Here is a 15,230-nt window from a genome sequence, read left to right on the forward strand (position 1 = left end):
TGAGTGGTTAACCTAGTCTAGTTGAGATCAGAGAGGTAACTAGGCCAAATCAGGTCGGCCTTGGGCATTTTAAGAACTGTGGTTTGTACTCGGAGGAAAACGGGGAGGCTGTGAAGCGGAGCAGTGCTGTGCCTGGCGTATGGGTGAGAGGACGGCCCAGCAGCTGTGCTGAGAGGACACAGGAGGACAGGGAAGAGGCTGGAACAGAGGATAGCAGCAGAGGAGGGAGAAGGTGTTGGATTCTGTTTGTCACTAGAGGGTGACCCCAATGCTTGGTTTCTGTGAGGTCCCATAGGAACTGCAGCAACAACACAGACCCTTCTCTGCAGCAAACTCCCAGACAGTGAGGCCTCTAGGGGTCAGCAGCGTTAACTGAGAAGCCTCCACTCATACTAAGGGTAAAAGTTGAGTGTCTGAGGCCCCCACAGGGAGTCCTTGTCCCAGGCCAGGGAAGTGGGAGACTAGCCACCAAAGGTTATCTGAAGAGCCCAGCTCTATGGGATCGCTCAGTCATGGGCCAGCTCAGGCTGCAGAGCAGGAGCCACACTGCCCTGTTCACCCTGCCAAGGCCCTGAGGATGCACTTTCCCTCCTCCACCCACTCCTGAGCCCTGGGACAGATTCCCTTCCTACCCTGCACTTGCTAAGAACAGATAGGGAGGAGGGACCAGAGGCAGCAGGGCCACCGAGGGAAACCAGGCTTCCTCCTGAGGGCCATGAGAAGCCCCAGAGAATTGTCATGTGGGAGAGAGTGATGGAATCAGATCTGCCTCTCTAAATACCACTGTGGCTGCTGCGTGGAGAGCACGCTGGAACGGGCAGGTGAGGGAGCCAGGGTGGAGGCAGGGAGACGGCCTCCGTAGGCGGAGGACAGTGAGCGGGGGCAGAAAGACCCATAGGGGTAAGTGATATTTAGGAGTGAAGCCAGCAGTTCCCGGTGGATGGTGGATATGGGAGTCAGGGGGTCAGGGAGGCATCAAGAGTGACTCTGAGGTTGCCGTCCTGCTTGACTGAATGGATGAATGAGCTGCTCCTGCCTGAACTGGGGAGCCCCGCACTCAACTCAGATCTAAAGGGACAATCGTGGACTGCGTGGGATGTGCTGAGTTTGAGATGCCCTGAGGTATCCAGGAGGAGGTGGGGAGGTGGCCTTGGAAAACAGATGTGCAGTCAGAGGAGGCCTGGGGTGAGAGGTATATACTAGGGCATCTTCGAGGCATCTGGGCATGTGAGCAGGGGTGAGGTCACTTAGGGAGAGAGCCTGTCAGGAGAGGAGGGGCTGGGCTTCAGCCCTGAGAAGCTCCAACCTCAATGTGACCAAGTAGAAGGGGATGAGTCGGCAAAGGAGACTGAGGTGGGGCCTGAGCAGCGAGAGGAGCACCAGGAGAGGGTGGGGACATTCATCGATAAATAGTTATCAGCAGACAACAGTCACATCCACCTACCATCTCAACACGAGATGTGTGTTTGAAGAGAAGAACGAGGTGCTCCGAGGTACCGTGATAGAGAGGGAGGTAACAGCTTGGCCAGACTTGAAGGGAGGGCTGGCACACACAGAAGGGTAGGACCACACAGCCAGGTGAGGTTGGAGGCTGGTGCCAGGCCCTTTCAGAGCTTTTGGATAAGCAGCCAGCTCCCAGGAAGGCACTGCAGGTCCTCACGTGGGTATGCAACCTGCCAGGCCAATGCTGTGACTGTAGAGAAGGAAGGGCCATCATTTAAACTGAGAGTTAAAGAATCATTCATAGTTTGCTGGCAGGGGTGAGGCAGGGGAGGTGTGGGAGTACATTCCACAAAGAGGGAACAAGTGTTATTTCCAAGAAAAGGAAAAAGGGCCTGTGTTCCACAGTGTCAGGGACCCAGTTAGGGTGGGATGTGCCCCCTAGCAACAAAGTTTGGAACCATAATACACAGCCAGCATTTACTGCCAGACACTCCACTGAGGCCTCAGTACATGCAGCTCATCTAGTCCTCAAAACAACTCAAGGTCACAAATGCTTTTGTTAGCCATGCTCTTTCCAGATGAAGATACTTCTCTCCTCCTCAAACAGGCCAAGCCTCCCTTGCCCCAGGGCCTTTGCACATGAACCACTAGGGACCCAGACTAGATTGAGGTGGGACTAGGGCATAGTGACCTGTGCCCACTGCCTGATGCCCTCTCCCTGCCTTCCCCTGTCTTCCCAGGCTGCAGGTCTTAGCTCAGATGTCACCTCGTATACAAGATCATCCCTGGCCGCTGTGTCTAGCCTGTCTCACCTATTCTGTCATCCTCTGCTCTTTTGAAATCTTGATCCCTCCCTGAAATCACCCCGTGGTGATTATTTGCTGTTGCCCTGATGGACTGGCTCCCCAAGTGGAATGTGAGACCCATGAGAGCCAGGGCGTGTCTGTCTTGCCTAGTTTCTACCTTCGGTGCCTGGAACACTCTGTCAAGAAGCTCAGTAAATTCATCGTTGAATGATTGGATATAAATTGTCTAATGTCAAAAGCTAATAAGTGGAGGAGGCAGGACTTGAATCCAGGTTTCTCTGACTTCTGGATCCCTGCTCTTAACCAGAGTGACCTGTCAGTTTCCATACTCAAGGGGCTTGGGCCCTGTTGTGAGAGCAGGGTTATTGGAAGTGCTGAAGAGCAGGAGCAAATAGGAAGGAAGCCTGGGCCCTGGGCACTGGTGCAGTTAATGATTGAGAATACAGGGCTTCAGACACCCTCCAACTGAGCTCCAAGGCTGAGTCTTCCTGGGAGCATTGGGAGGGTTCCAGCCCTTCAGAAAGGCCTGCGGGATATTGTTGAGAACATGCAGTTCAATGAGTAATAACCTGCCAGTCAGAGACAGTTGATTTCGTCCCTCTCGTTCCCTGCCTTCAAGGCAGAAGGGAACAGTGGAAAGAGTTCTAGGAGCTCTTGCCTTGATCCCTTACTGGCCCTGAGACCCTGGGCAAGTCACTCCAAGATGAGGCCTTGACCGCCTCATCTGTAGCCAGAAGAGGTTGGGTTATAACAACTCTAATATGGTTTCTGGTTTTAAATACTCTACTATAGTGTTAGTCTATGAAGGCAGGGACTATGTTTTACAGCTTTTATTCTTCATCACATCTCTTAGCTAGGGCCCAGCTAAGGTTCAATAAATAATTGATGAGTGAAGAATGAATGACTGAATGCATGCATGAACGCACGAATGAGAATAGAACATAGCGTCTGTATACAAGGGCTTCCTCACAAACCAGTTGAAAGAGAAGATATACCGGGCAACAGCAGGTACTCAGTAACTATTTATTCTGGTTGGAAGACTGCTTAATACTCCATAGTGGGCAATACTGCCAGAGGAAAAAGCCAAACTTCCCTGTGCAGATGATGAGCAAACAGAACTAAGTGTAAAGCGCGAGAGAGAAGAGCGATCAGCAGCTTGGACATAAGTAGAGGAGCAGTGGGAAAGGCGGGGAAACGAGGGCCAGAGGGTGTCACACAAAACCCAGTCCCAAGACTCAAAGAAGAAGGAGGGCTTGCATTTCTGTTTTTTTTCTGAGAATTCGATTTTTAGGGAAGATACTGCAGCATTAACCGCGGGGAGAGAACAGAAAGGCCTAGGCTCACAGATTATGAGGCCACCCCTGGGTACTAGCGGGGACCCTGGCTAGGTTAGGGTAGGACTAGGGGGTAATGGCCTTCAAAGTAAGGTCAGGGGGTTCAGCTCCACCCATGCAGGAGGCAACCAGGAGCCATTATAAGACTACCCTGATGAAGCCAGAGCTTAAGCTCTGTAGGCTAAGAGTGGCTTCTAGAAGATTGACACATCAAAGCTTCTCAGGTTCTGACCTTAGAAAAGCTAAGAATGATGGTGGAAGAGCGGAGCCAGGTGGTTTGGGCCCCGGCTCTTCTGCTTACCAGCGGTATGCCCCTGGATAAGTTACTTCATCACTTTGTGCCACAATTTCCTTATTTGTAAGATGGGGACAATGATAGCATTAACCTCATAGTGTTATTAGGAAGATTAAATGAGTTTGTATATATATATAAAGTGCTTAGAAGAGGACGTGACACAGTGTAAGTGCTATACTGGGGTTAGCTATTATTATTGTTGTTGTTGTTTTCAAAAGTGGGGAAGGAGAAACTTTATTTAGACCAAAAGGAAACCTAACTGGAAGTGTTCTGTATTCATTTGGAAACACCCACTTAGATTTGAAGAGAAGAGTCAGAACTGAAAGAGACCTAAATGTTGTCAACTGTGCAGCCAGCGTCTTCTATGAAGTATGACATGCCACTGCCTCAAAATCAAGCATTTTCTTTCCTTCCATCTGCCTCTCATTTTCTCACTTACGAGTTAGTGCTGCAGAGTCGTCTCTAAAAATCAAATTCTTATAAAAACAGAAATGAAAGCCCTCCTCCTTGTTCATGTCTCAGGACTGGGTTTTGTGTGACACCCTCCAGCCCCCTTTCCCCCGTCTTAGTCAGCAACAGATGATACTGCTGAAAATAAAACCTCCTCCCTCACCCCCTACTGTGAAGATGAGAGTCGACCTCAGCCCAGATATATCACACAACTCCAAACTCAAATGCTAATGAAACTGTTTGTTTTGAGTGGGCGACACCAGGGAAAAGAAATGCCAGCGAGCCACTCGTAGCATAAGTTAGGCAGGCAGAGTTGGGCCTTCCTTCTCTGGCAGAAAGTGCTGACTCAAAGCCAGCCAGGGGTCCAGATCACATCATGTCTTAGCTGCCACTGTGCACAGCCAGCATCCCTGACCTTCGCTGGGCCAGGGCAGGGTGGAAAATGCCACACATAGGTTCCTGATGGTGAATCACGATTAGGTGTATTTCACTTCTGACATACCACAGCCAAAGCACAGCCAGGGAGATTTAACCAACAAAGACGAGGGGATGCTTTGTCAGTGCCATGGTGGACAAGAGGGCAAAGGCAAACTCTGTGCAGATAAAATGTCCCCCAACACTCTCTTAATGAAAGAACAATGATCATGCCTTCCCCAACTAGAGTCAAAATACAGCCTTAAACAAAGGCCTTGAATAGCTTTAAATACCTGCCCCTGTGGGGGCTGCATTACAACAGCTGCCCGACAGCAAGCACGTTTCCCTATTTCACATATGACCTTTCTGAGAAAGAAAAGACAAGAGGAAGGAATAAAAGAAAGGAAGTAGAAATCAGATGATGCAGAAGGCTGTTTGTGACTATAATAAATGCCTGAAAAAGATATCCCTGCGGTAACCAGCAGATACCATTTCCCTGAGCACTGCTAAATCTGGGCCATGTGAGACCTTTCGAAGGTGTCAGTTACACTTGGTGCATTGTGCGGGCTGGACTCTATGGCAATGCCCTCATCTTTTGTCTCCTTTAGATAAAGTGCCAAATTGCCTGTTTAAAACTGACAAAAGAACGTCTTCTCACACAGAGGGCCTGGCAGAAGGGCTCCTTTCAAGTGAGTGAACCATTTTCCAGCCAAATGGCCTGATGACTGAGGCTGGGGGGAGCCAGTGCAATGGATTTCTGGTGCTGTTGTGAGGAAGGCATTACCACTGATGACCCCTCAAAGAGGCACGATTTGACCACTGAATCCACTGAACCCATAGCAGAGCCAGTGCTGACAATGGAGAGGCCCCTGCTCCTCTTCACATCATCTTCCACTGGACGGGCAGCCGCCACCCACGCTTACCACTGGTAGCGGTGAGGACCCCAGGTCTTCTGACTCCCAGCTGTAGCTAAATTTCATGGTTTTCACAAAGGTTTTCTATTGGTTGGTTGAAATCTAGCAAATGATTTTTGTTCACTTCAGTTTTCTTCTAACAGTGATCAACACTTTGAGGCTTTTTCATGCACTGCTGTCTTCCTTAGAATAATCTGTGGATAGTTCCTTGAATATAGGATACAAATATGAATATGGAAGAGCAGAAACAATTTTGATTATTTATTACTCCTCTAGGGTAAATGAAAGGTGCTAAGAGCTCCAGATTTATGTTTTAGGGTAGGGGTCCCCAACCCCCAGACCCATATCGGTCCATGACCTGTTAGGAACTGGGTACAGCAGAAGGTGAGCAGTGGACAACTGAGTGAAGCTTCATCTGTATTTACAGCCACTGTCTAGTGCTCACATTACCCCTGAGCTCCACCTCCCGTCAGATCAGCAGTGGCATTAGATTCTCATAGGAGTGCAAGCCCTATTGAGAATCTAATGCCTGATGATCTGTCACTGTCTCCCATCACCCCCAGATGGGACTGTCTCATTGCATGAAAACAAGCTCAGGGCTCCCACTGATTCTACATTATGGTGAGCTATATAATTATTTTGTTATATATTACAGTGTAGTAATAGAAATAAAGCTCACAATAAATGTAATTCATCAGAATCATCCCAAAACCATCTCTCCCCACATCCTAGTCTCTGGAAAAATTGTCCTCACAAAACTAGCCTCTGGTGCCAAAAACGCTGGGGACTGCTGTTTTAGGGAATAATTAATCTGATGGCAGTGCAGGGCATTTGGGTATAAACTGAAGAGTATTATGACTTGCTAACCTCCCCATCACTGAAATCTCTGCCACTTGGACAATACCTCTGTTGAGCAATATCTCCGAGGAGCTGTTGTTAAAATGAGCACATATTCCCTGAGATAGAGTATCATGTTAATTGATCCATATCTGGCAATAGCTTTGTACAATATTAGATAATTAACTTCCCCTCTCAGGGACCCTGTATAACTGTATAATTAAGAGTTCTAGTAGCCTTTTAATAGATTCCTTGAGATTTTCTGCATAAGCACTCATGACACCTGCAAATAAAGACAGTCTTCATCCATCCTTTCCAATCTATCCACCTTTTAGTTATTTTTCCATGCATTATTGCTCTGGCTAGGACCTTCAGTAGGATGTTAAATAAAAGTGATGAGATTAGATACCCTCGTTTCTGATCTTAGGGAGAAAACATTGTCTTTCACCATTAAGGATGACGCTAGCTGTAGGTTTTTTGTAGATGCCCTTTTGCAGACTGAGGAAGTTCTATTTCTAGTTTGTTGACAAATTAAGAATGTGTGCTAAATTGTATCAAAGGCCTTTTCTATATCCTTGAGATAATCATATAATTTTTCTTGCTTAAATTGGTAATACACTGGATTACATGAACTGAATGATTCAAATTTTGGACTCTCAGCAAGCATAGAGTCAAGCGGTTAAATCATTTGCAGATAAGTTTGGTCCTTTAGAAACTTGTTTTGAAGCTTTGTAATGATGGGTCCACAGCATCCTTTAAGCCGGGGCTAATTTAGCCTCACTACTACAACTAGACTTTTTCAAAGACTCTACCCGTTATGTCAGTATTTTGAGATTTCTCCATGTTGGCAATGAGAATGAGAACTTTTTGCTATATGAACCTCAAAAGTTGTATAGTGAATGGTCTGTGAATTCCTTTCCCAGCCCTCTGGAATTCCCTCACATGTGCGAGTCATCCCTCAGTCACAGGTTCAAGAGCGCCCTCTGCAGATCAGCAGGGCTCTTTCACACAGCTGTCTCCTCTCTGCTCTTCTATCTTGCAAATTCTAGCCACCTCCATCTCCCCGAAACTCTGATTTTTGGCTCCTCAACTTACTGAGATTGATAGGCTATTTGAGGTCCTCCTCCCTGTGCCACTGGGAACTACCTCCCAGCAGTGAACGGGGACAATCCTAGGGGGTGCTTTCACTGCCCAGGTCCAGGGCGGACACAAGCTGTAACTTAGAGCTTGACTGGTTGCTAGCAGTGTGCGGAGGACAGCAGTTCCTGTAGTCATAGCTCCCTGTGAACAGAGGCAGAAATTTCACCCACTACCTTTTGTTCAGCATCCTTACTGATGGTTGTCTTAAAGCAAACTCTGCCTGTTTTGCTATTGTGATTGAAAGTGTTTTGCATTGGAATGTCACAGAAAAGGGCATTAGAGATTTGCTTTGCCGCTCTGATTTGGCAGCATCTGTTATAACCACTGTAGGCCTTAGTTTCAACACCTATAAAATGAGAGTAAGGATGACCGCCCAGACTAGCACTCCGATATGTTGTGAGGAATAAACTAATGTATTTAACACCACTATTATGGCAGTGGACACACCCCTCTGAGCATCATGGTTGCAGACTTCTCATTAGGCCTCCCTGACCTTCTTTCCAGTGCTGCTGTTGTCACCCCTCTTGCCGTTCTCTCCTCTCTCCGATCTGTTGGCTCAGCCAAATTTCTCTGAAAATAATCCAGCAGGCCAGGTGTGGTGGTTCATGCCTATAATCCCAGCACTTTGGGAGGCCAAGGAGGGCAGATCACTTGAGGTCAGGAGTTCAAGACCAGCCTGGTCAACATGGGGAAACCCTGTCTGTACTAAAAATATAAAAATTAGGTGGGTGTGGTGGCTCACACCTATAATCCCAGCTACTCAGGAGGCTGAGGCAGGAGAATCACTCGAACCGGGAAGGCAGAGCTTGCAGTGAGCTGAGCTCATGCTACTGCACTCCAGCCTAGGCAACAGAGCCAGACTTCATCTCAAAAAATAATAAATAAATAATCCAGCAGAGCCACCGGAAATGCTGTTCTTTAATGAACATATGGCCACACTGCTGCTCTAAAATGGTTATGAAAAGCTGTGCGTTTGGTGTGTCTGCTACTCCGAAAAGCACAAAGTACAATAAAGTGGTATGCTGAACTTCTTTCACAATAGGCTAATATGTCTTTTGTTTTTTTGGTCAGGGATACCTGGAGCTGCAGGAAATCCAGGCGAAAGGGGAGAAAAGGGAGACCCTGGTGAACTGGGCCCGCAGGGAAATGAGGGCCCACCAGGGCAGAAGGGAGAAAAGGGAGACAAAGGAGATGTGTCCAACGACGTGCTCCTGGCAGGTAAGAGGGGCACGCTCTGACTCTCTGAGGGCATGCGTGCCCAGAGAACCACCTGGTTTCAAACACAAGGGTGGCTCCTGTGTCTTCTCTCCTTTATGGCCTTATGAGGCCATCTGTTTTGCAGCACGTTTTGGAGTTCTATGCTTTCAAAGAGGAGAAACCTGAGCATGTTACTCCATGTGGGCAAGACCAGATCTGGGATCTAAGCATAAGTGGTTCAGGTAATTGGGTCTAAAAGCCATGGTTGACTTCAATGGAGTGAAGGAAGTTTCTTTTCTAAGTATCTATTGAAATCCAGCACAATCCAGAACAAGACAAGTAAGCAAGCAACTTACGATACCTCAGAGGACAACTGACAGGAAGCACAAGCATTTGCTGTCGAGGTCGAGCCATCCTCAGGCCCTGATCCTAATGGCCTTTTCACATAGGACTGGGGCAAAATATTGTTGTGCCAAGCCCCGGTCAACCTCAGTAAGGATGGCAACAGACTCAAGAATCCAAAGAAGAGACCCAGGGCCAGCAACTGCTACATGGGGCTTTACTGGGGGCTTCGTACAGGGGAGAGAGTCCAGTGGTAATGGGGTGGACAGGAGAACCACCTTAGGACAAAAACAGCCCAGGGCAGTGGACTGGATGAGCTAACTGCCTTACCTGCAGCCCAGGGGCTGTGGGCTGAGCAGGAAAACCGCAGCCACCTGCAAACAGCATGCAATTTACCTGGCATTTTCACTTAACACCTGTACTAGTCTGTTCTCACATTGCTATGCTATAAATACCTGAGAATGGGTAATTTGTTTTTTAAAAAAAGAGGTTTAATTGGCTCATAGTTCTGCAGGCTGTACTAGAAGCATGATGCTGGCATCTGCTCAGCTTCTGGAGAGGCCTCAGGAAACTTGTAATCATGGCAGAAGGGGAAGGGGAAGCAGACACATCAATGGCAAGAGCAGGAGCAAGAGAGAGTGAGAGTGGAATGTGAAGTGCCACACGCTTAAATGACCAAGTCTCTCAATAACTCACTTATTACCAAGGGACGATACAAGCCATTCATGAGGGATCTGCCCCCATGATCCAAAGACCTCCCACAGGCCCCACCTCCAACACTGGGCAACATGAGATTTGAGCGGGACATTCATACTACCTCAGCACCCTCCCCTTAACCACCTCCACCTGGCAACCTTCACTTAACCCAAAACTCAGTGCCTCAATTGCCTGCATGGCCCCCGTTCCATGGGATGGGTCAGGGGCTCAGATGTTCCTCAAAACAAGGAACGAAGCTCTGGGTTGGCAACTCCCAGATTCCCCAGCTCTGAGCACACATTCAGATGCATCTGCCATACAGAGTCATTCTAAGGATATACTTCGGTTACTGTCATCAGGGGCATTTCCCCTACAAATACAGTGGCTGCTTTTCCAGGCCAGGGTAAAAGCAGATAGTTGGTGTTTATGGGAGAAGAGGGTAAGGGGCAGCAAGCCAGAAAGACAATAGCACAGGGGAAAGAGCAGGTGACAGCTGACTCTCATGGAGGAGCAGGAGGCAGAAGAATTTTAGAAGCACCATACTTTGGAGATCACCTATATGATAAAAATATAACTATATAAATATAACTATTAGTCAATAAAGATTTATCAAACACCAGAGAACATTATTTCTGAATCAAGCTAGTAGCTGGAGATGAGTAAGACATAACATCTGTCCTCAGGAAGCTAGGAGGATGCTAGATGTTGAGAATGATGACCCGGAATCAGTTGCCCATCCAACCGTCTATCCATCCACTCGGACTTGACTGAGTACCTGTTGTTCACCAGGCACTGTGCTTAGGCCAAAGCATCAAGGAAACGTCGAACTGAGTTTAGTACATTTTGTTTCATGAACAGGGGATGTTGCTATGCAAAACGTGTAAAATTTAAGAGGGGTTTTGACAGAGTAATATACATAAATATGTTTGAAAAATACAAGATTATGTTACACTTCAGCTACATAGGAAATCTACACATCCAGAGTACCACGTTCCCCCATGCTGCTGACCAAGTGAGGGGTGATGACAAACCCTTCAGAAAAGCACCATCCTTTACAAACCCCAACTGAAAAGGCCGGGTCAGGGCAGAGGTGTCCCGTGGAGGAGAGTAGAGAGGGCGCAGGAGGAGGGCGGAGAGGGCGCAGGAGGAGGGCGGAGATGGCGTAGGAGGCTGGGGCACGTCTGCTCTGCCTGCAGATCCCTGCTTCCGGCTTCTGTGGCTCCACTTGCCCGCTGTAGAGAGACTGAAAAGGCTTATTTGGTCTGGCTGTGAGGAGGCAGCTAAAGAGACCTTAGCTGACCAATCTTAGCTCAGGACAGGCGGGGAGAACCAAAGGGCTATACACCCCAGCCAGTGCCATCTTTGCAAAAGCTCCAGAACCAACAGCCCTGCTGGGGCTTCATCCACATTGGCCACGTGAAGTTAGAGGAGTGGCTGCCTGCAAGCGTGTAAGGATCACACAGCTGTCAAAGCACTCACAGCAGTGGCCTCCCTGATTCCCACAGGGCAGGGCAGGAATTGTGAGACTCAATTTGGAGATGAAGAAATTTAGGGGCTCAGAAGGGTTAAGTTCTCTGCCCAAGATCACGAAGCTGAACAGAAATGGAACCTATAGAACTCCTGATTTCTTCAACCACACAGAGCAGTGCTTCTCATGCCTGTCTACACATGAAGATGCTTCAGATGATACAGCAGACCAACCTCCCCACAGACATTCGGATTTGATTGGTCCGAGATGGGACCCAAGCATTAAAATTGCATGAAAGCTTTTTAGGTGATTCCAATAGGCAGTCAGGGTTGAGATACACAGGCACTGGCCAACAGAAACAGGATGAGCTTTGCAGAGAGACACACACCTCAAGCTGTGCTTCCACTGTCTTCAGCTGTAGCTCTGGGCAGGTCACGTCACTTCTCCAAGACTCAGTTTCCTAAGGAGATAACACTATGACCTCACAGTGTGGTTGGGAGACTGTGAAACTCTCAGCACAGTCTCTGGCACCCAGTTGGTACTCAGCACCTACTATAGGTTGTTCCTGAACATGGCAAAGACAAGTGTTAGGGTAAGTTACCTCCAGGAGGGGTAGCTCAGTGAGGCTCCAGGGAGGTGCCGGTTAGTCCTCCCTACTCATATTTAGAGCTCCTTAATCAATCTCCCTCTTCCCTCCTTCCCTTCCTCCTTTCCTCCACCCTCCATCCATCCCTCCTCCCTCCCTCCCCTTCTTTGTCCCTCTCTCCTCTTCCCTCTTCTCCCTCCTTCTCTCCCTTTCTCTCTCTCTCTCCAGGTGCCAAAGGTGACCAAGGCCCACCCGGTCCTCCTGGGCCTCCAGGCCCTCCAGGTCCTCCAGGGCCCCCTGGAAGCAGAAGAGCCAAAGGCCCTCGGCAGCCAAACATGTTCAACGGCCAGTGCCCAGGTCAGCACCCCTCCCCCACAGGACCCATCACCTCTGTCTATTATCCCAAACTCTTGATCTGCACCCCAGGCTCTGTGACCAGATTTGTTTTAATAGAGGGAGGAGGGTTTTGTACAAAATAAGAGTCCCCTTCTTGCAGCCTTCTCATAGGAGGTCTCTTTGTAGTCCGCCCCTAGGCTAAGGACCAGGGACAGTTATAGAATTAGGCTTCCCATTCTCCTTCCCTCATCCTGCTTCCTTCATTTACCAGAGGTTAGGTCAGGGGCTCAGATGAGCAGATCATCCCTCCCCTCAGAAACAGTCTGGAAAGCTAAGCTGCTAACTGTTTGCACTCTTGGGAAGTGAGAAGCTTGACTGATGCTCAGGAGATGAAGGGGAAGTTTGGGTTGGTTAAGTCCTCACGAATAGAGACAATGGTGCTGCAATGAGCCAGGCACAGGGCTATGTGCTTGGTTAATTCTCACAGCAATCCTATGATATTGGAATCATGATTGCATTTAACTCTCAGATAGTAAAACTGATACTATCCTATTCCTTAGCTCCCAGAGAGCTAAGGAACTTGCCCAAGGTACCTCCAGGAGTAAGTGGAAGGGCTAGGATTCAAACCCAGCTCTCAGGGCATCTTCCATTTAGATAGAAATCCACACTGTGAGACCTGACCCAGGGTCAAGCCAACCAAGAGCAAGGAACACTTGAGCTCTGCTGGACCAAGAGGACTTGTTCTTTAGCCAGTCTCTGGCACAGTGGCCACAGGGTTGAAAGCTAACTGGAAATCGAGGATTATATTAATAGAAAATACTTCTAGGGTGATGCTAGGACTTCTTCCCAAAAGGAGTGACCTAGGATCTGTCCCTTTACTGAAACCATGAGGAGGGCCACCTGCAGCCGTCTCCTCAATGGCACTCATAAGGAGGCTCCTCACTGGAATTTCTCAGCCTTGCTGTGGCCATTGCTGCTATTTTCCTAAATGGTCTTGAGCTCTGTTTGGTGCACTGTTCTTTCTGGAAGACATTTGGGTGCATGCAGTTAGCTGTTGTAAAGTGGGCGAATCTGTGCTTTCGAAGATGGCACCATCCCCCTACCCGACTCGGTGGAGGCTGATTCTAATTCTGCAATGTGAGACCAGGGCAGAGCTGCTCCTCCGTTGGGCTGCCCGGCAGTTCCTCCCCAGACATTAGCACCAGCCCTTTGCTCAGCTTCCTTTGAAGAATGAGCTGAGTGGAACCTCCCCTGAGAGAAGAGGGCTCTGACCTGAGCTTTTGCAGAATTCTAATTTGCCACAGGCTCTGCCAGCCAGTGACAGCCCTTGTCTGGAGAAGCCATCTCCTGGGTTTGGCGTGATCTACCCGGGGGCTGGGTCGGCAGGGGCTGGACCCAGAGCCATGAAAATGGCTTTAAATGAGAGGCATTATCTTATCTTCCACTCTGCCTTCTAGAAATGAGTCTTTGATTGCCAGGCATTTGCATCTGAACTTGGCCCTCTCTCCTGCTCCAACTCCATGTCTTTAATACCGTGTAGTTCCCTAAATGAAAGCCCCGTTGAAACCCTGGGGGCAGCAGGATTGCCCATGAGAAGTAGTAACAGATCCCCAGACCACTCTCATCAGATGACAGGACTTCAGGGAAACACAGGCTTATCCAGCTAGAAGGAAGCTTAGAGATCATGGAGGGTTGGGCCCCCTTATTTTACTGATAAAGGAGCCCTTTAGATTACCCTTTCCGTCAAGCAACTACAAGGTGATTTGAACCCCTCAGGATTTGAGTGGGCCTGCAGTCCAGTCCATGGCCACGTTCATCCTCCTCCCTCTGCCTTGCTGCCACCCTAAGGCACGTCTTCACCAAAGGTCTGAATTCAGCCCATTCATTAAGGGGAACACCAACGAGCTGAGGAGGATGAATCACAGCTCAGCTGCAGCCTCAAGCCAACCTGAACCAGGCCCCTGTCAAGGACCAGTGTTTCTCTAGGCCCTCAGAGACAGTGGGGAAATGGTCATGAAGGGGACTCCCGTGTCTCTGGGCTGGACGAATCTAGATTAGTTCTTCCTCTAAATCTGTGTTTTCCCTCCAATGCCTCTCCCAGGAAGATGCTGCATAAAGTGGGCCACCCCGTTCTCTGGGGCTGCTGCTTCACAGCTTCCACCACCTTGCCTGAAAGTGAGAATCCTTCCAGAACAATGCAATCATGATAGTGACACCACCTGCCAGACAGGCCAGGAAGGTGTCCACAAGTCTCTCATTTCCCCAAATTGCTGATGCCTTGAACAGGCTGGCTCAGGTCACTTTGTCGCTTTTACTGACATCCTTTTGGGATTGTATTATCTTAGCAACTGTGCTTATGGAAAGCTTCTTGGGAACTCAACAAGCAGGGGGTAGAATTTGGAAGGCTATGGCTTAGAGTTGCTTAAAAGCAAGCAACCAAGGAATCTGGTGACCTATTGCAAGGGATGCTTATGAGACAAGAATTTGGAATGAGGTAGAGGAGAGCAGCAGCTATAAAGTCCAACAAATCTCACTGTGCCAACTGCATTTGCTCTGATGATTATTGTTGTCGTTTTAGGTGAGACCTGTGCCATACCGAATGATGATACCTTGGTTGGAAAAGCTGATGAGAAAGCCAGTGAACATTCCCCACAAGCAGGTACAGAAACAAAGCCTCCTGTCTTGAAATTTAGAAACTGAATGCCTTCAAGTCATAATTGACTGGTAAGTGACATTCTTTTCTCTTCTTTTGGCAGAATCCATGATCACTTCCATTGGAAACCCCGTGCAAGTATTGAAAGTGACAGAGACATTTGGGACTTGGATAAGAGAGTCTGCTAACAAGAGTGATGACCGGATTTGGGTGACGGAGCATTTTTCAGGTACTTGCACTCGGCCGATGACCCATATCTGTGTGGCAACTGGATTTTTCACCTGTTGCCTACCTTCTGGCGTATTCTATTTGTGTGTCT

At 48.5% G+C, this 15,230-nt stretch overlaps 1 protein-coding gene across 1 annotated transcript in view; it reads left to right on the plus strand.

Annotated features, from left to right (window-relative positions):
* The window catches only part of GLDN (gliomedin), a 61,247-nt gene that overhangs the window by 37,837 nt on the left and 8,180 nt on the right, over nt 1-15,230 (plus strand). The window contains exons 5-8 of the mRNA XM_012442295.3: nt 8,705-8,851; nt 12,151-12,279; nt 14,837-14,917; nt 15,015-15,140. Coding sequence (XP_012297718.1) covers nt 8,705-8,851; nt 12,151-12,279; nt 14,837-14,917; nt 15,015-15,140 — 483 coding nt within the window. The remainder of the gene's footprint in view (nt 1-8,704; nt 8,852-12,150; nt 12,280-14,836; nt 14,918-15,014; nt 15,141-15,230) is intronic.

This window comes from Aotus nancymaae, unplaced genomic scaffold (assembly GCF_030222135.1).
Source record: "Aotus nancymaae isolate 86718 unplaced genomic scaffold, 86718_ANA_hifiasm-v0.15.2.pri h1tg000062l, whole genome shotgun sequence".
Taxonomy (NCBI): domain Eukaryota; kingdom Metazoa; phylum Chordata; class Mammalia; order Primates; family Aotidae; genus Aotus; species Aotus nancymaae.